Consider the following 22,011-nt stretch of genomic DNA (forward strand, 5'->3'; position numbering starts at 1 on the left):
AATGTATATAGCTGAAACTGACCTGCGTTTGAGCATGTAAGTGTTGTTAACTGTGGACAAACCTCTGAAACAAAAAAATAATAACGATCTTTCTTCAATAAAGTGTTAACTTGGGCTGTTCGTTGGTGCCAACTATAAGAACTGGCAAACAAAGCAAGGACGTTTGTCGCAGTGCTGCTACCTAATTCTTCTAAAAATGCTCGTTATCATCGCCATTACGAATGTGTACCTACGAAAACATCGCTTTTCATGGACGCCTGCGAACGAAGAACTAAGAAAACGCTCGCCCATTGCGTGAGAACTCCGAGCTGAACCGTGTGTTCGTTCTTTTCAGCCAGGCTGCGTGGAGCCGCTCTGATCGACAACCTGTCAAGACGCTCGCAGACATTGGGTTCCTGCCAGCTCCGGTAGAAGCCGCTGGCTGCGCTCGCTCGTCCCTGGGTAGCTCTCCACCGCATGCCGCCGCCTCCTCGTGCTACAACGCTACAACACACGCTGTCGGCGCAGCGAGCAGACGAGCGCAACTTGCGACGCGACGAGCCATGGCTGATAGTGGTGGGCCCGTAATCGTCGTCGGTGCCGGAATAAGCGGTGAGTTTGTCGGAACAATGGTGGCTCACTCACGTTCACCTTCTGAGGTCACGGGTGCGATTACCAGTAACGACGACCACGTTCCAGTGGTTCGTGAGCTCAAAAACGCCCTTGCATTTCAATTCAACGGCATGCCAGAGAACTGCACAATTTCCGCTCTGTCTATACAGCACAGCCCTTGGACATTAACCCTATATACTAAATTTCTTGGCGTTTTTCTTTATCCTATAAACATTTCTTCGCGTACCATTTTAAATTATAATTGATTGGCTCGGGTAAACTAGGTACGCTTATGCGATCGTCTCGCATTTCATCGACAAACGCAAAATCACTCAATCGACCTGTATTACAGTGAGAAAACAGCCATCTCCATTGGTATATTTATTTATTTATTTATTTATTTATTTATTTATTTATTTATTTATTTATTTATTTAAAGTACCATTACGGCCAGTCATACTACTGAGGAAAGTGGGTTAGGCATAAAGAAAACAATAAAGTATGCTTTATTGCTTTAAAGAAGTTCGCAGTAAAGTAAAATATAAGCAAGTTATTGGTCATACAAGTTTATCCAAATCTATAAAAATGCGAGATACAGGATATACGAATTACGGGTAGTTATACAACACCCACGCATAAAACCGTACAAGTACAGATCCTCACGTGTACAATGTTTACTAAAGCAGCGCAAACTTGCGTGCGGTCAATGACCGACGCTGTCTAGTCGGCGTCCCCTGAGGTATTCTGAATGAATGACAGCATTTTGTTCTTCACAGCTCCGGCTTGACGTAGATGGTCTATATTAAAAGAGATAGGAGAAGTATCACAGCGTTGCTATAGTCGATTTTTCTTTTTTTGTGTGTGTAAACTGCCGGACTGACATAAGCACTGTTATATAAACTAAGAGTCGGTTCAGTATTGGTGCGCGAACGCTTATTCTGTCAAGGACGTGTGAACAGTCCGTTGTGTGCAGCTTGTGGCTCATGTGAAACACTTGAGCATCTTATAATACACTGTCCCGCGTTTGCTACGCAGCGGGCTTTGCTGATTAAGGTATATAAATTCCTCGGACTTAAATGTGCGACCATCGACGATTACCTCTTTCCGAGAGGTTGTGTATCTCGACACGACCAGGCCCATCGAGCTCTGCTGACCTTTATGGACCAAACAGATCTGGCCACCCGTCTATAAGCGTTCCTTTTTTTTGTGTGTGTGTGTGTTTACCTATTTTTGTCCAAGTCTTCGTCAATCTTTTTCTTCACTTTCCTATCTCCTTTCCTCTGTCTCTTCCCTCCTCCCGAAAGAGCGGGCAGGCGTTGTGCCCCTCTTGGTGGCAGTTGCCAGCTTGCTCTCTCCCTCTTTTCTCTGCGTCCTTGTGCTTGTATGTATACAAATCAAATAAATAAATAAATAATACATCAATTAAAGTTTATTCATTCACTTTGAATAAACACAAGCGTGGTAATCAACGACGTGTTACGATAGGGCTTACTCTTGACGAGTACGTCACGTCGGTTAAGCTAGCTGTAAACAGCAGTTAGTTGTTTATGTTAACCGACTGGAGTTATTCTAAATTAGGGGTCTCAAGCACACGGCCCGCGGACCTTTTGCTGGTGGCCCGGCCCGCATATGGCTGTCTTCCACGAGCGTAGCAAGCGGGGTTGGGTTAACCCCCTCCCCCCCCCCCCCCCCCCCCCCGGCCTTAATATTTCAGTTTTGCATGCGTATATGTACTGCACACATACAGACACTTCCACGAGCATGCATAAAGTACGGTTGAACTCCACACCTCCCCCCCCCCCCCACCTCCTCCCGAAAAAAATTTCTGGCTACGCTATATGCCGTCTCCGTCCCCATGCGGTCACCATGGGTTGAAACACAACCGTGGAACAAACGCTCTATATTTAAAAATAGGCGTCCGGTTTTGAGTCGCTTTGGAGATCGGTATCCATATGTTTCTCCACTCCTGACGCGAAATTCCCTTCTGAAATGACCAGCACATGAGATATGGGAAAGGCCTTCTTTCTAACGGCAAGGTGACTTGACATGAGATTTTGGTCAAACTCAAATCAGAAGTGAACTGTATGCAACTGATGGCTTTCTGTGCTGTGGTGAACGACTTGCTGTGCCCACGGCTTGTCAAAAAAAAGTGCTCTCAAGGCTCCACCTGACCTACCGAGGCATCGTCTCATGTAAGAATACAGCTCGCCAGAATGTCTACTGGCCTGGAATAAGCCAGGACATTGAACAGATAACTAACTGTGAAGTCTGCCAGCGCCATCAGCGGGCTAACCAGCGAGAGCCACTCCTTTGACAGAGAACTACCAACATGACCTTGGGAAAAAGTGGCAATGGATTTTTTTCACCACAATGGTGTCACATAACTGCTTTTAGTGGACTACTATTCTAAGTACGTGGAGGTTTAGAAAATGCCTTCAACATCAGCCTCATCAGTCATCACAGCGCTTAAGGATATCTATGCACGCTTTGGCATACCCTCAGAAGTCGTGAGTGATCAAGGCCCTCCATTTGATTCAGCCGACTTCAGAAACTTCAACAAGGAATGGGACATCGTCCACAAGCCCACATCACCTCTTTTTCCTCGCTCAAACGGGCAAGTGGAAAGAGCGGTTCAAACCATCAAAGCAACAATGACAAAAGCGCTGTCTGAAGGCAAGGAACTCGCAGTGGTACTAATGAACCACAGAGCAACTCCAATGAATGGCCTTCTTTCTCCAGCAGAAATGCCCATGGGAAGAAGGATAAGAACGTTTATTCCAGCCCATCCCAGCACTTTGTTACCGCACTACCCACACACGGTGCTCCAAAGAAACCTTCAGTCAAGGCAGCAGGCACAGCATAAGCACGCAGACCAGCATGCTCGACAGCTGCTTCCGTTGACTAAAAATATGCCAGTCTGGTTTTGGCATGGAAAGAAATAGGAGAAAGCAGTCGTAACACGGGTATAGGCCCAGAGCCATGGAGATGTACTGTCACAGCAGCCAATGGTCAAGTGTACAGGCGCAACCGACACCGAGTGCGGCATCACCCAAGCGACCGCCAGTCAACACCTGAAGACAACTATCATCTTCAGATGTCTAAAGAAAATGAGCCGCACCACTCCTCACACCCAAGATCTCTGCCTGACCGTCTTTCAGACGCAAGAACGGTGCCACTGCAAGCACTCCCGAAAAAGACACGCTCGGGAAGGCCAGTGAGAATCCCTTCAAGATTCCGCATGTGATCAAACTTTGCTTCGTTTTGTTTTTGTCAGTACTTGTGTGGCGGCGTGTTATGTAATCACTAGCGCCTCCTACCCCTCTAGGCTCATGTACTTAATAAACGCCACTCCCAGCACGGAGCAGGCCAGGATACATTACACTCAACATGGCGTCCGTTGTCTGTCGTCTCAATCTCGCCCCATCTTTACAATCGCAAGCCGTCCAGATATAACAATTGACTAGTTAAGATCCGAAGGTATGCGTAATTTATTACAAAAACTCACAGGGTCCCTCGTGAATTCGCCTAAGACGACCGGAAGGTGAAATCATCGGTGTGGCTATTTCACCGCGCACTTTATACCACGCGAACGTCGCCGTTCTCTTTTTTTTTTTCTTTTTAAATGCGAAGCATTTCTTAGCGAACTTCTGCGACTTTGAGCGTATCTATCTATCTATCTATCTATCTATCTATCTATCTATCTATCTATCTATCTATCTATCTATCTATCTATCTATCTATCTATCTATCTATCTATCTATCTATCTATCTATCTATCTATCTATCTATCTATCTATCTATCTATCTATCTATCTATCTATCTATCTATCTATCTATCTATCTATCTAGCCGCCTACGACTTTGTGCTCTCCTGGTCGCTTGGTTCATCGAATGTGCACCAAAATTGGTATGGCGTAACATGACTGTATGACGAACATAAATGACAAGTCATAACATGAAAATCATGACACGCATGTCATGTACAACATGATTTACATGCTACGCTCATGGTGCGCTGGCGGCCGTTTCGCTAGTTTGATATACACCAAAATTGGTATCTTGCGACGTGACTGTGTGACGAACATAAATAATACGAGTTAACATGACAATCATGACACTCATGTCATGCACAGCATGACTTACGTTCCACGCTCATGGTGCGCTGGCGGCCGTTTCGCTACCTTTATATACACCAAAATTGGTATCTTGCGACGTGACCGTGTAACGAACATAAATAACACGAGATAACATGAAAATCATAACACGCATGTCATGTATAGCATGACTTACGTGGCACGCTCATGGGGCGCTGGCGGCAGTTCGCTAGCTTGATCTACCCCGAAATTGGTATTGCGCGACGTGACTGTATGACGAACATAAAAACTCGAGTTAACATGAAAATCATGACACGCATGTCATGTACAGCATGACTTACGTGCCACGCTCATGGGGCGCTGGCGGCGGTTTCTCTAGATTTATATACACCGAAATTGGTATCTTGTGACGTGACTGTGTGACGAACATAAAAACACGAGTTAACATGACAATCATGACTCGCATGTCATGCACAGCATGACTTACGTTCCACGCTCATGGGGCGCTGGCGGCCGTTTCGCTAGCTTGATGTACACCAAAATTGGTATCTTGCGACGTGACCGTGTGAGGCACATAAATAACACGAGTTAACATGAAAGTCATGACACGTATGTCATGTACAGCATGACTTGCGTGCCACGCTCATGGGGCGCTGGTGGCCGTTTCTCTAGCTTGATCGACCCCGAAGTTGGTATTGCGCGACGTTACTGTGTGACGAACATAAATAATAGGAGTTAACATGAAAACCATGACACGCATTTTCCTCAATGACATACAAGACGATGTATGCAGCTCTTTGCTGGCTGCTTCGCATTACATCGATTCCCACAATGCGTGGGATCTGCCGGCTTTTTTTTCTTGCGGTTACGCGAACGCCGCAATGGCGAAGTGAACGCGCAGCTCACGCGCGTTGCCACGAGGTGAGAGGGTGGCCATGTGGCTTTTTGTACTAAACGCGTTCGCGTTCACGCGAGACATATAAGGTTTTCGCCTTAGTAAAGACTTGCGCGACAACGAGATAAAGGTGCAGCGATCGATACACGCTCCTCGAACCTTTCGCACCACCACCAATGATCTTAGATGGCGTTGCCCCCAAGTCATTTTTACAAAGAGACTTTTGGACTCATTAAAAGTTCACCTCTGTGGAGTACTTATACTCAGCACTGTAGAAACAATTAGGATTGAATTTGACAATATATATCCCAATAATGCGAAACAGTTACCACCTCGATATCTAAATTACATTTTGGAAGATCATTTGGCCAATCTAGAAACAAACATTGTGATAGCGACTGATGCTTCTGTTTGCGAAGACAGGTGTGGTAATCGGATCATTCTCTCTAGATTGGACTTTCTCAGTTCGGTCACCTGACTTTACGCCTATTTACCAGGCTGAATTGCTAGCTATAGTCCTAGCATTACGTAAATTGCCTGTGTCTGTCGGAAGTGGTTATTCTAACAGGCTGCCTCTCGGTCTGAATTCTTCCTTAAGCGCACTTATCAAGTACCTTAGAGACATTCTGTTCGCTAATTCCAAGACAATTACGTCTTATTCATTTAGTGTGGGTACCTGGCGATAAAGGTTTAATACTCAATGAATATGCGGATGCACTTGCAGTATCATCCCGCGATGGCCCTGGTCTATATTGCCGACGTCGGCGTATGTCACTGCAGTGCGATTTGAAAAGCTTACAACGTCCAATAACTTCGACAAATCTCCGTTTTTTTTCATCAGATTTCCCACAACTAAAGTTGCCTTGGAACAGCAGAGGGTGTTTCTAGAAAGGAAGAAATATCAGTTGAAAGGCTACGATGTCGAGTCCCCCCGCTGAACTTTTATCTTCACAGGTCTGGTCTGGCTCATTCACCTTTATGCCTTCACTGTAATTAGGGTGAATCTCTGGATCACTTTTTTTTACGTGCCGCAGGTTTAAAATTCAAAGGAAAAGACTACTAGAAGAACCCCTTCGAAAGATGGGCTTGAATTTGTCACTTCCAGTGGTTCTTTCATTTGGTGCTACCATACTTGATTTTAGCCACAGGAGTGTTTTCGACGCTGTATGAAATTTCTTACGAGAGACTAAAGGAATTCAATGTTAAGTGTAACTTAATCCAGTTTCTTTTTCGAACGTTTCTTTCCTTAATCACAGCCGCATATTCACGTATTTGGGTCGTTTTTCGTTCGTTTTTTTTAAGCTTTATACGAAGTTATGCCGTTAATGTGTAACGGCTAAACTAGTTATTTTTAAACCCTTTTATTCAGCAAGTGAATTAATTCTTTAAGCAGGGCACCGTCCGATTCATGGCCTATCACCCTAAGTGGGTTGTGCCAAGTGTCTGAGGAACAACAACAACAACTTTCCGCCGAAAAGGCAAGCCAACGACATGCTGAACAGTGTGACAGTTGTTCCCGCAGTCTGAGCATGTGCCATCTAGTGTTCACGAAAGACAAATTTCCTAAAAATCGGGATATTCTTGCATCCTAGTCCAAACATTGACGGAAGTGCGTGACATCGGGGGTGGGCACGGCATTTGTTGCTCAGCCTCTGCGGCATTCAATCTGCGAAGCGAAAGCAGAGAAGTTTCTACACTGTCTCCTTTTCCTTTATTAACGTAAATATAAACGCTCGAGTTGTCGCCGTGCGCGAGAATTTCCCGCCCACTATCGCTAATTAAGCCTTACAGATAATGATGTGGCGTATTTAGCATGATATTTTAGAACGCGATGCAGAATGTGATGTCGACATTTTTTTTTTCAAATATTCAAGTAACTCATTCACTCAAAGAACTCTATTACGGTCCTGTGGGTCGGCTGCGGACCGCACCAACGGGCAGAGTGAGCCCGCGCCGCCAAGTTGTGGACAGCCCGAAGTTGGACGTCGTAGTGCGAGCCGGTGAGAGCCGATCGCCGGGCCTCTTGTGAGTCGAGTGAGGCGTCATGCATGCAGTGCCGAACATTGCCAGGGAATGTGTAACTAATTATCGTGGGAATTAGTTTTCGCTAAGCGTTGACAATGAAATATTTCCGGTATGCACGAGGCGCCGCTAACGAAGCGCCGTAGCATCACGGCGGCACAAAAATACATTTCCTGCACGTTATGCCTGTTGCGGTAGTTTCGAAGATGCTTTCGCTTGACGAGCTTGACGGAGTGGCAGTCACTTCATTTTCTCGAGAGCGACAGCTTGAAAGGACAATAACGGCTGCGTGCAGTCGCTGAATGCCGCGACTTGTTTTGGCATTTATCGGCCTGCCCAGTGATGCGACTGAAAAACAGAAAATGCGTCGGCATGTGGCAATCGTGTGGCTGCAACCAACAACATACTCAGCGACGGGAACTCTACCGTGCGAGTCAAGCATTCAGAATTTTTTCCGCGCGCAAGTGTTGCCTCTCGCTCGGTTACACAAGGGAAAATGGTTGCGCGCAAACTATAGACAGGGACGCAGAAGACGAGCGAGCGCTCGTCCGTGCCTTCTGCGTCCTGGTAGAGTTTGCGCGCAACCATTTTTCCTTGCTAATAGTATGAACCAACTCACCCAGCAGAAATTTTTATTGAACCGATTACACTGCGTGGCATCGATCAACTCGTGCCGCTTTTCGCTACGAGCCTGTAAAGGCACGGGCTGGAACTATCACGTTACTTGCAACGAAACCACGTCGCATGGAAATGTGTTTTCTGTTATGCACCATTCTCTTCTGTGCACATGATAGGTACGCATAAAAGACAGGGAAATTGCACACTCTCTCTATTTTCTGCGCTCCAACAGGTGCGAGAGACTCGCATGCAGCGCCGTTCCAATTGTCGCCGGAGTCACCCGCACCAGCCTTGTTTTGCTGCTCTGTACACACAACCTTTGAGGACGTTTCTCGAAAGTGTTGCCCCGCGTGTGCAAGAACGGACAAATAATGTAATATACCCATATACGTAAGACGTGCCTCGGCACTGAGTGTTCCCAAGTTGTGCGTCGTCCCATTAACGAGCATACCCAGCCAGTGAGCGTGTAACAAGTCATGCAAAGGTAGTATCGCACCTCGGAAATTAACGATGATGCATGCCTGCGCTTACGTGTGCCACTATACCGCACCAAACTGTTCCTAAAGCGCTTTACGCCCTTACCGCGACGATATATATTGTGAATGTAGTGCTCCCGTTGTCTGTTGGCTTTCATGCTAGGAAAAAGTGCAAATCGTCTTTGAGCGAGGGCTGATGGCGAGCTTGTAGCGCTCACGCGCCTTGCCTCGAGTAAACCGGGTTCCTTTCTCCAGTCGCTTCCCTTCCTCGGCCTGTTTCTCCGGTCGAGCTGTATTTCGTTCGCACTGAAGCCCGAATGGTGCCTTGCGGAAGTCTTTGCCGGGCAGACGCCAGACGTCTGCGGCGCATCGTCACGGAGACAGCATTCTCTTTCTCCCTTTCTCCCTTTCTTTCACTCTCTCTTTCTCTCCTTGATGATCTCTTCCTTTCTTTCTTTCTCTCTCTCTTTCTTTCTTTTATAAGTCCTTTCCCTTCCCGTAGGAAGCGAAACGGCACTGATTGGTTGCGGGGCGTGGCGTTAGGGCGTGCGTGAACATTTGGCATCGTCCCTAATGACTCAATGCCTAACAAGGTCATGCGTGTTCATACCCAGGCAACAATGAAGTGTGCCAACGTGAAATGACAAGTCACTTGGATAAAAGATCGTATCAGAAACGGCTGACCGCCGACAAGCCCACGATAGAGAAAGTCTCATGTTAACGGAAACATGTGACCGGCGCATCTTCGAGGGCCGCGTTTCTGTGTCCGGCCGGCGCCGCGTTTTTCGCATACGAAAACGGCACCACCGAAATCTGAAACTCATAACCAATTCTGTTTACGAAAAAATACAGCATGACTGACTGTGCGATAATTAGATAGTCGTCAAGGCGAAAGCCTTAGGTGACTCATCAAACGCGAAAAGTTTACCGTCGGCATCAACACGAATGATGCAAAAAATCATCATCATGTGATAACATTATCATGACATCACAGATCGCAAAATTTTGTGACGTCATAATGACGTCACGTGATGGCGTCATCACACGGCATCGTCGCTTTGTAAAAGGAGGGCCGATCACAGAGGCAGTGCAAAACCAGGTGCAGAAAGTTACATAAAAAAAGTTGCATAGAAAGTTGCTGAAAGACTGAGAAGAAGAAGGTGGCTTTCGCGCTCTAGTCATCTTAGGCGTTTGCATAACAGGCCCCGTAAGCGCTTTTTGCAGCGAAAGCTTTTATGAGATCACAACAAGGGCCGTTTTTGGCGCCGTAGTTGTCCGCCGCCGGTGTCCGTAACCACTATCGCTCGGAATAAGAAAAAAATTGAATTAAGAAGAAATTTTCAGGATGGAACGAGGTTCGAACCTGGGCCCTCTGCGTGGGAGCCCAGTATCCTACCTCAGAGCCATGCCGGTGCTTGAAATTGCTTTGCAAAAAGACCCTATACAGGCTTCATGTCGGGAAGGAACCACATTAATATATGTAATCTAGCGTGGTAGAAGAGCAAAATAACAACCAAGAGTCACACAACGCGAATTCTATAACCAGGTGTCACACAATGCGAATTGCACAACGAGTGAGTTGTTGAATGCTTCCAACCCATTACAAAGGGCTCTGCCATAATTCTTCATCATGATTAGCCACAGCATCAACAAAGTGCATATAATGCCTTACAGATGTTTAGCAGGTACCACGGTTCTCCGCAGAATGACGAAAAATTGCATGGTGGCTGCTTCCCTACTTCACAAAAATTATGATGATTTATAGCATAGTGGGTTCCTCGCAAGTGCACTTCTATTGGTTGCCAAGGAAGGCCATAAGGCTCCCATGATCCATTTCCTCAGGGTCTCAATAAAGTTAATTCCCCCCTCTCTCTCTCTTTCTCACGTTAACGTATGTTATAAAGCGTGGTGGGAGAGTGAAATAACGACCGGGCGTCACACAATGCGAATTACATAACTAGTGGGTACTTTAAAGCTTCCAACCCATTACAAAAGCCTCAGTCATAATTCTTCATCGTCATCAGCCGTCGCATCAAAAAACTGCACATAATGCCTTACAGATGGTACCTCGCTTCTCCGCAGAATGACTAGTAATGTCGTAGTGGGTGCTTCCCAACTTCGCAAAAATTATGATTTGTGGCGTAGTGCGTACGTTGCTAGTGTACTTGTATTAGTAGCCACAAGAGAGTTTATAACGGGCTCTAGAAATGCCGCTCTTCGAGCTTTCGCTGTGACTGTGCTGCGCTTTCCGCGAAGGCTCGGCGTTTTTTTTTTTCTACATTGTAACTACAATTAATTGCTGTAAAACACACTGTAACTTATTCTAACATTTCCACTTGCTTTAAGTTTGGTCTCCAGAACCCTGACATCAAATTGTGTCAATTTCGCGCATTTACGTTATAGACAGTCGATCATAATGCGTGTCGCAAAGGGTTATGCAGGAAATAAACCTGCGATGGAGTTTTTGTGTTTACAGCTTCAAAATTATGGACATCCGTTTCACAGAATGTATGAGTAACATAATATGAAATATAAAAAACAATAAATACACAAAATACAAACAAAAGCTAGATCAAGATCAATACATGTATTAGTTGTTATCGTAAGCATTGATCCACGCATTTTGACTTAAGCCAAGAGGATCTGTTTCAGGTACTAACTTTTTTCTTTAAACTACTCAAAGGTCGGATATCTTTTTTTTGTGAGTGTTAGTAAGTTAAATCTCGATGTAACGAAGTCGACAAAAATCGACTGTTTACTTCGTTGTCTCGAAAATTTGTTAAATTGTAATTCAACCTTTTAACTGAAGTACAGTCGCCAGAGGTTTTTTTTTTTTTTTTGCGCGGGAAGCGCTGGAGGAATGTTGCAAGACTACGGCAGCACAAACTAATTTCAGTAACGGAAAAACAATAAATTTTCTTGAGCCTGAGATCTGACGACCGCGGCTTGATGCTGCGCTGTCGAATAAGTTGTCTTCACAGCGCCCGAACGCCACGTGTGAAACCGAAAGAAATGCAGGTCCAACGCACTGTGGTAATATAGGACTAAAACCACGTGCAACTCAGCCATATGACCACTGACACCAGAAGAACGTCCTATTTATCCCCTCGGTGCTTCTCTGGGACAGCACTGGAGCTTCGTTATATTAAGCTTCAAAGTGCATGGTGTTCGACGGACATGAAGTTGTGAAAAGTGAAATAATTCGTCATATTGAAGTTCGTTATATTGAGGTTTAACTGTATATATCTATACTCGTGCATAGTATCTGTTCCATGTAAGTGATAGTGGACATCCAACCCTTCCGAGCCATAATGCTTACGGCAGACAGGAATTTCAGATTGAGGCTACTTTACCTAAAGGGGTACTACGCTGTTTTTTTTTAACTTGCTATGCTAAAAAAATTCAATTTAGCCGAGTTGAGCATTTTCATACATTAGTAATTTGTAATTTGGTGTAAATTTTGCCCGATTTGATGATTCGATCCCTGCGATAAAGTCTGAGTGTTCCAGAAAAGGAGCGTCACCAGGCTGCAGTGTCGTATTCTGTATTAATATAAGTTTATGTAGGTTTGGAAGTGTGTTGTTTCCCCAGACGGACGCGCAGTAATACAAGCGCGAATTGAACAAGACGTGAACTATAAAGTCGTTTTAGCCGGAATAATGTGATGACTACGACTTAACACACCGGTAGTCAGGTTTGCTCAACTTCGAGGTCTTTTATGTACTCATTCCAAGACTAGTGCTCCATGGAAACGACTTCGGGTAAGTTTACTGATCTCTCAATATTTTCACTGGGGGCGCAAATGCTTGAGGCCCGTGTACTTAGATTTAGGTGCACCTTAAAGAACCCCAGCTGGTTTCCGGATCCCTCCACTATAAGCGTCCCTCATAATTATATCGTCCTTTTGGGACGTAAAAATCCAGAAATTGTTATTATATTACTGAGTTTTCAATAGTGATTTGGTAAGAACCTAGGGTTATGAATCCAGTTACTATTTCCGCTGATCCCTGTGTACGAAACAGGACGCACTTCGTTTTCAAGGTTAAGCCTATTTCTTTTACGCTATACTTATAATAGCTGACAAAAGGCTGTGGCCTTAGGTACCGTTCCTTTTCTACTTACGCCATCTACAAGGACTGAGCCAGCGTCTGCGTCCACAAGATACTGGCATATTGATCATAAATTCAGTACTATACAATTCGTACAAGAAAGTAAAGATATTGGTCCCCATGAACTTCTGTGAGGAACCCCGGACTCACTGGGCGTCAGCCCGGATTTATGTTTGTTTAGTTGAACGTGTTGAAGGCAGGAGTTTAAATATCATTTAATTATTTGCAAAGCCTTTCTTCTAAAGCCGTAGCGTATTATTAAATGGTTGACTCGATCGAAGGTCTTGCTGAAGTGGGAGAATGTACCTAATATCATGGTAAATATCCAGGTTCTTTTGATAGTAGAAACAACACTCCACACCGGCGCACCACCCGGGGTGACATAAACGTGGTGCGAGGATGTGAGAATGGGTTCGCTTGAAGTGTAAAAGCTGGAGAATAATAGACGACGCTGGATAGTTTCCGAGGCAAATCGAGACAACTTGTATTCACAGATTTTTTTACAAAAGAGTTGCAGACATACATATAAACAAACAAAAAGCACTTGGAAACGAACCGTCTGTAGAGCGACTGAAGGAGATTAGGTGGAGCCGACGGCGCCTGACACCTTATGCCCTGTTCAGAACAACGGACGGAACACCGGAGCCGCTTTTTGGAACACCGTTGCTCCGCCGTAATATCATTACAACGAATCGTGGCCGATCGCCCTGTGATTGGACGGTTGATCCACCAAAGCATGAAACTCATTTCAAGGGCCCGTATCTTTCACACACTTTGGCGTATCCTCCTCGCCTCAAACAACGCCCGCCAAAGAACAAAAATACTACAAAACTAAGTTACGAGAGCAAGCAAACGTGCAAGAACAATTTCACTCAAAAGGAAAATGGATAGGGCAAGCACAGCCGTCGTCGCCGTTATGTAGCGCTCAATTTTTCAGTACAATTAGACATCGCACGACACTCTCGGGCACACCCCGGAATGCATCTGATCGTGCCCATTATTTTGTGTCATTTGACGACCTTCGGCCTTGCGCTTTGTCAAGAAAGCATCCTCAGCAACCGAATCAGAGCCTGAATGTCCAACGAGACGGAATGTACAACGAGACTGAATGTCCAATGGGTCACGTGACCGGCGAGACTGAATGTCCAACGAGACGGAATGTCCAACCGAGACGGAATGTCCATCGAGACTGAATGTCCAACGAGACTGAATGTCCAACCGAGACGGAATGTCCAACGAGACGGAATGTCCAACGAGACGGAATGTACAACCGAGACGGAATGTCCAACGAGACTGAATGTCCAATTTAGAAGAGATAAACGTGCCCTCGTTTGAAATTTCTCAGACAACTGATTCATTGGGTTAAGATAGCCTAACGGAAGATCGCATTTTTTTGTGTGTTTGCAAATATTGACTGTCTGTGGCGTCGGGCGTCGTATTTTTGTTTCCGTATTCGCTTTACTCCATTTATCATAATTTCAAGTTTTGTTAGTTTTATTTCTATTTTGTATTTTTTGTTTTCATATGTATGTTGAATATGTTACTTTATTGCTTTATTTTGTTTGTTTGCATACTTTGCTGTTCCTGTTTATCTTTGTCATAAATCGGACATCACAGCCCCTTAAAGGATTACGAGAGAGGGCGCTCCCTCGTCCACTCTGCGCGGTATCTATCTGCGTTTAATCCCTGAGAGTGTTACCAGCGCCACTCGTAGCTAAGGCGGCGAGTGTGAAACACTATTTTTGCCAGCGTCACGAGGCAGGACGAAGCCCTTGCTATGAAAGTGCGAAAGAAGAATAGTTCGAGAGACGTAGTTATTTGTTAGAAAGCCAACAGCCAATTAAGCCAAATAAAACATTTGGGACATTATTTGTTGCTTTTTTTAAACTGCGATGTAATAATTATAACCGATATTAAAAGGAATCCAAGTAGACGAAAAAACGCCCTTTCCATCGGTGGGATCCGAACCCGCAACCTTATAATTACGGCGACGATTTGCGCTTGGTAACACTCCCAGGGATCAAGCTCACGTAAATACCCACCAAAGTGGACGAGGGAGCGCCCTCCATCGTAGCTTAATTGTTAGAGCATCAGACGCGTAATGCGAAAGTTGTGGGTTCGATCCCACCGAAAGAAAGTGTGCTTTTTCGTGCCATTTAGGTCCTTTCAATTTAGGTCATATTCGTTACACTACAGTTAAAAACATCAACAAATAACGTACCTATGCTTTCCTTGGCTTGATTATTGGCTTTCTACGAGCCCCTAGAACAATTCTTGTTTCCTCTTAGAGAATGCGGGTCGAAGAAGCTAGGGAGGAAATTTTCCTTTAAAATAAATTCTGGGGTTTTCCGCGCGAGATCCACGAAATGATTATGAAGCATGCTGAGTGTGGGATATCACTTTTAATTTTGACTACCTTGATGGAAACATGTCATGGCATTTCGGCTACAAGAGAACTGCAGGCCGGTCTAGGAAAGACCATGCCGTTAAAGAGGTGGTGTCACCAAATTTTGAGGCTATAAAAAGCCTGCTGTAGGCTTTCTATGTAAGCAAGGACGCTCAGCACGAAGTATTGCACGCAGCAAACGTTTAGAATATATTTTAATTCACTTCCAAAGTCTGTATAAATGCTCATTCTCGCGATCGAGACCCATCGATCGAGACCCATCGCGACTGACATCGACGTCACTGTGTAGGAAGCGTAACGAAAGTTTCAGTGACGTCCCACCACATTACAGTGACGTGCAATGAGCGGTGACCTACAGCTCCGCTGCACCGGGCCAGTCAAGAGAGCATCAGGCCATCCGCTGCGAACTGCTCTTTTTTTGCTGAGCTTATTGCCGAAGTAGCCAATCTTGCTCGCGTTTTGCAAAGTGCTTCGCGTAAATAATTTTTCATTACAACACATAGCATACAGGTAATCGTTGGCGACAATAAAACCGTTTTTATGATGTTTAAAATCATTTGAGGACTTTTCAGAACAGGCCTGAACACGAGCTTTTCTATTACTCTTCCAATGATGTCGATATTAGTGCTGTGAAACTCAAGTGAAAAAAAAAAAACTGGGTCGGGAACAGACTTGTACGCATTACAGTGAAAGAGCGTCAGTGATTACAATTACTTTTTAAAAAAACTAACGGATTACGAAGAAAAACTGAAAGCTAATCGATTAGTCAACAAGGTGAGGTACTGGGCTATTTGGTTTTGCATATTTGTTAAACTGTGCTAAAGTTACAGGTACATATTTTTAGGGAGGGCGCACATAACAAAGGCATGAACAGCGCAAACTTTCAACTCGATTTGTTGAAAAGGCATCAAGTTATATGAACATGAGCAAACGGGTGCAAAAGGGAGTCCTTTAAATATTTTTTTCTGATTTTTAAATACTTCTTTTGTGCGTCTTGTGTCCTTATTTTATTCCCTCGTGTCTTTGTGCTTTCTCTCTCTCTCTCCATATATATATATATATATATATATATATATATATATATATATATATATTATATATATATATATATATATTCCTGCCATTTGAACAAGACTGGGTATCGAGCAGTATTACGCGCCGTGCGTAATACGCAGTCTCAGCGCCACGTCCTATCACAACGAAACGAATTTTCGCGCACGTCGCAAATGTTAGGGCACTTTCGGAAAATTTTCACAGCAAATATTGGGATGTGTGGAATGAAAACGGGAAAGCGAAATTTGTGACCGGGACGGAATGTCCAACGAGACGGAATGTCCAACCGAGACGGAATGTCCAACGAGACTGTATATCCAACGAGACTGAATGTCCAACCGAGACGGAATGTCCAACGAGACTGTATGTCCAACGAGACTGAATGTCCAACCGAGACGGAATGTCCAACGAGACGAAATGTCCAACGAGACTGAATGTCCACTATTGGACATTCAGTCTCGTTGTACATTCCGTCTCGTTGGACATTCAGGCCGCAAGCGTCAGCAACCCGGTCGCTTTGTGGATCCACTCAATAGCCCGGGCTCTTTCTCCACCGGCACTGTCATCTCGAGGGGCCATACTTCTAACAGGACCTCACACGCGGCACCCCGCGCATGTTTCGGCATTTCCCCCGTGCAAACCAACGGGAGGCCCCTGCCGCGCCGCGGGACGTCATTGTCTGCTCCTTCGGCGCGTGGGGCGAAAAGTCCGCCCATCGGCGCTTCCATATGTTTCATCGTGCCCGCGACCTATTCGGTCACATACGGGCAAAACAGAAACCAACTTGCAAATTTCATTTTCTGGGACGACTCCGCTGGAACAGAGAAAGCATGTCTATCCACACGTGTGAACTCGCGCGCCCGTTACAGCTAGCGTTAACCGGCCGCGCCCCGGCTCCCCTTCCTTCCAAGGACTGCCCTGAAGGTCGCGCTGTCGCCGGAGCCTTGAAAGACGCGCGGGCGACGCTGCTTCCATGTAGAGCAAAACAAACACAGTTCCAAACTTCGCCCAGTGAAAACTGGATGGGGCAAAAAAAGGGGGGGAAGGGGGGGGGGCTTTGTGGTGCCGTGCTTACAGTCATGAGCTTATTTTCGAAATGCTCCAATATAGTTTCCTTTTGGACGAGAAGTCCTGTTTCAGTAATTGGTCCTTTTATGAAATCATGTTGACAGTCTGTAAAGAGTTTGCGTTTTTTAGCGAAACTCTCTATCCGAGAATTAATAACTATTTTTTGTCTTCTAGAAAATATAGGCAATTCAGACACGGGTTTTTATCGCCGTATTTACGAACCACTATTACTTTTGCTGCTTGCATTCTGCTCGAAAAAAAACCCCGTTGTGATGAACAAATTGTATATGCGTCTTAATATCTGTGCAGCTAAATCAATCGCCTGCTTAAATTCATCAGCGTCTTCACTGCGACTGTTTCTGAGTCCCTGGAAAATGCTGGTTACTTCCTGCGCACTTGTTGGGTGAAAAAAAAGTTGGAGGACGCTTGAGATTCGCCATCACGAGCAGAACGCCATAGCGTAATCGCGCCCCCTGTGCACCACCTTCTAAATTGCTAGCCTGGCTTCGGTTCGCGGTGCATATCTCAACCGCGCCGCAAGGAAAGGAACGTCTCTATGCTTAACATTAGCCATCTCAAACTATCCTAGAATGCCTACGGCAAGTATAGTTCCTCAGTGCCCACTACGCCATAATTATTTCTTTTGCGAGTCAGCGAAGCGCCCACGCGTCCGTAAGGCAACACGCGAACCTTCACAGCTGCTCGCTTTGTTGATGTTTTTGCTGCTGGTGATTATTAAATATGTTTGAGCGCTTTGTAATGGGTGGGTCTTTAAAACACCCACTCGTTGCGCAATTCACATGTTTTGTCGCCTGGCGCGATTCTACGCTTCTGCCACGCAATATTACATGCGTTAAGGAGACCTCCCACTAGATGACATTCATATAATGTTTTTTTTTTTTTCGAATCAGTTTCAAGAAATGGCGTGGCTTTGCGGTAGAACACGTACTTGCCACACAGAAGGACTGGGTTCGATTCTCACTCAGACCGAAGATTTTAACACGAAAGTGTTTTATGCCGGGGTTCACCAAGATTTCAGTGACGTATTTCCGTCACGGAAATGGCGTGGAAAAAATTCACATGATCAGATGGCAAAGAAAAAGCCCCCGTCACGGGGAGTCGAACCCACGACCTCTCGGTCCGCGACAACAGATGCTGGTCACGCTATCCACTGCGCATCGGTCGCACACTCTCGAGGTTTTACAAACGCGCCTTTTATATCTCACGCTTTCCTCCCGCAGTGCTCTTGGTCGGCGTCCGGGAGCGGTCATGATGCATCATGACCGTGGCTTTCGTGATTAACTCCTGCAACGCCTCGTTGCTACGCGTTCATCCCATTCGGCGCGTTTCTTGTGACGTGAAATTTTGTGAACGCCTTAACAAACGCGAGACGGCGACCTTACTCTCGGCCTCGCTCATAGCATCCATCCACATTAAAAAAATCACAGCATATCCACGGGGTGAATGATGATGAGTGGGGCGAAGCTACGGAGGGAATCATCTGTAAACCGTGAAACTCTTCCGTGAAATGCGCCCAGTACATAATATAAAGAGTGTGAAACATCGTGTATATATTAAACATCAAACTTTTATTGTACTGTTGGTTTACGTGGTCCCTTCATTATCACTTGTGATCGGTGAAATGCAAAGAAGAAGTCCGCTCCCGAGCGAAAGAGCGCCAAGAGCGACCGCATTCCCCGCTCGCCCTGTGCGAATTAAAGGCAAGGCTAGAGGGAAGACAGGACGCGCGTTCCACGACGCGAGGTCGGTAGCATGCCCAACGAAAGCCAACGGAACGCGATCGTGCAAGTGCTCCGGCTTCGCATCGCCTCATGGTTCCATTTAGCGTCCCAAAACCAAACATATTGCTCAAGGTGTGCCTTGCGTTTTTCGTAGAAATAATTTCTTTATCATGTACATTAAGACGAAAAGTTGAAAGCTCACTAGAGTGTATCGCCCGCAAAGTATGTCTTTTAGTGTGATTTAACTCTCGTACGGCAGGGTCCTCGCGCCGTTGCCGGTGCACCTCGCCCGTTGACGAACGGGCGAGGTGGCTACATACAAGTACTCCTACTACACTTTAAGAAAAACATATGGCGTTCTTTCGTACTGCTTTTACAAAACATCTGGCGTCTTTCGTTGGTTTATTTCATCAATCAACGGCGTTTTGAACAAAATTTTTATTGTTTAATCACGCACAGGAGAAATCTCACCAGGCACTACCTTGGAGGTAAACAATGGCTGCTAATGGCAATGAGAGACAGAAGAAGTCGGCTTTTAGCTAACACTTACACTTCTACTTCTACTAACGTTTCCTACTGGAACATGCCAATGGCTGCTAATGGGGAATGAGAGACAGAAGAATTCGGCTTTTAGTTAACGCGCACGCTGCGAATTTTTTATTGTTCAACAACGCACAGGAGAAATCTCCCACCGGCACCACCTTGGAGGTCAAAGCGTAAGACTTGTTACTCACTACTGGGTCATTCTACGCCAACTGTCCCAGTCGGGGCGCTCGACAAAAATCAATTTCTCTGAAAAAATCTGAGAAAATTACACACATATGGGCATTAGTTCTACAGTATTTTCCCAAAATATTTTGAGCGGCAAAAATTTTTCGGGCATGTGAGCGCCATTTGAACTTCTCGATATGGCGGAAAACCAGGTACGAAAGAAAAATTCGCTATAAATGAACCGTTTCACGCGTTCATTCGAAACTTGCGTTTTTGTGTTTTTAGAGCATCGCGCTTTTATTATAAGACAGTTGCTTAGAGTAGCTTTATATTTTTCACTCCTTGGTGCGTAGGTAAAATTGAGTAATTTGCTGCGTTTTCGGGAATTTTTTTACAAAAGAAGATTGTAGACCAAATACATCAATTATTTTTATAGAACTCTCCATAAAACGTACTATCTCCCAAAGTTTTTAGTTTGCCTTTGTGCGGCGCACAGGTTCTAAAATAAAATCCTGAACTTGGAAAAAACGCTACATTGGCCTATGTTCAGACGTCTGTAGCACCCTAAGGTGGTCCAAGAAAAAATAAGCAGAAAAGCGCATACGATTGAGAATCATAACACCTTCGTCCACAAAAAGTTTAATCGAAGTAGTTTTTGTTTTAGTCAAGAAACATTTTTTTGAAGTTTAGTCCCACCATTGCATTATTTTGCTATGGGGGCAGTGCAAACCGACTGAATTTGCTGCATAAAAAAAGAGGTAGTGTATTCGTAGCACATAGTTTACAGCTCCTTTTGTTAGTACTTTATAATGTATGTTACATATCAAGGAGATGATCAACAGAGGTGAAAATATAACAAAACCATTGGCTCAGATGCCGAAATTCCCCAATAATGAATCGCATTACTTATTGCATGCGGCTCTGAGAATCAATTGGCGTCAAAATAAGTTAAGCTTCAAAGTTCATGTAGACCGGAGAAAGGAAGCGTGAGCGCGGTCATTATAGCGGATCCAAACGGAGTTCATCTAAGTATTCCGCAACGAAGGGCACATGATGTGACAACGCGCCGCGTATTTGCGCATTCCGTCCGTCGTCCGTGACACTACGGACGGGATATGCCAAGCTATTTTTCACATCCCTATTTGGATGGTTGCAGGAAGCAGATTTTGGTTAATGTAGAATTTGTCTGTCTGGTAACATGCATTGTTTTACAGCTGTTATGAGATCACAACAGCCTATTTTTGTGGCGTAGTTGTCCGGCGCCACCGCCGCCGCCTCCGGTGTGTGTAAACAATGCAATAAGTAACGCCATTCATTATTGGGGAATTTCAGCATCTACGCCAATGGTATTGTTATATTTTCACCTCTGTTGATCATCTCCTTGATATGTAACATACATTACAAAAGTACTAACAAAATCAGCTGTAAACTATGTGCTACGAATACACTACCTCTTTTGTTTATGCAGTAAATTCAGTCGGTTTGCGCTGCCCCCATAGCAAAATAATGCAATGGTGGGACGAAACTTCAAAAAAATTTTTCTTGACTAAAACAAAAACTACTTCGAATAAACTTTTTGTGCACGAAGGTGTTATGATTCTCAATCGTATGCGCTTTTCTGCTCATTTTTTCTTGGACCACCTTAGGGTGCTACAGACGTCTGAACATAGGCCAATGTAGCGTTTTTTCCAAGTTCAGGATTTTATTTTAGAACCTGTGTGCCGCACACAGGCAAACCAAAAAATTTAGGAGATAGTAAGTTTTATGGAGAGTTCTATAAAAATAATTGATGTATTTGGTCTACATTCTTCTTTTGTAAAAAAATTCCCGAAAACGCAGCAAATTACTCAATTTTACCTACGCGCCAAGGAGTGAGAAATATAAAGCTACTCTAAGCAACTGTCTTATAATAAAAGCGCGAAGCTCTAAAAACACAAAAAAGCAAGTTTCGAATGAACGCGTGAAACGGTTCATTTATAGCGAATTTTTCTTTCGTGCCCGGTTTTCCACCATATCGAGAAGTTCAAATGGCGCTCACATGCCCGAAAAGTTTTTGCCGCTCAAAATATTTTGGGAAAATACTGTAGAACTAATGCCTATATGTGTGTAATTTTCTCAGATTTTTTCAGGGAAATTGATTTTTGTCGAGCGCCCCGACTGGGACAGTTGGCGTGGAATGACCCTAATACGAACACGACGACTACGAGGGACGAACGGGTGCCGCC

The 22,011-nt window shown here is 44.8% G+C and overlaps 1 protein-coding gene across 1 annotated transcript in view; it reads left to right on the forward strand.

Moving 5' to 3' along the window:
• The first annotated feature begins 388 nt into the window (after window positions 1–388).
• LOC119393165 (amine oxidase [flavin-containing] B) overlaps window positions 389–22,011 on the forward strand; it is a 101,325-nt gene continuing 79,702 nt past the window's right edge. Inside the window, exon 1 of the mRNA XM_037659989.2 lies at window positions 389–591. Coding sequence (XP_037515917.1) covers window positions 543–591 — 49 coding nt within the window. The 5' untranslated portion in view covers window positions 389–542. The remainder of the gene's footprint in view (window positions 592–22,011) is intronic.

This window comes from Rhipicephalus sanguineus, chromosome 5, assembly GCF_013339695.2.
Source record: "Rhipicephalus sanguineus isolate Rsan-2018 chromosome 5, BIME_Rsan_1.4, whole genome shotgun sequence".
Lineage (NCBI taxonomy): Eukaryota > Metazoa > Arthropoda > Arachnida > Ixodida > Ixodidae > Rhipicephalus > Rhipicephalus sanguineus.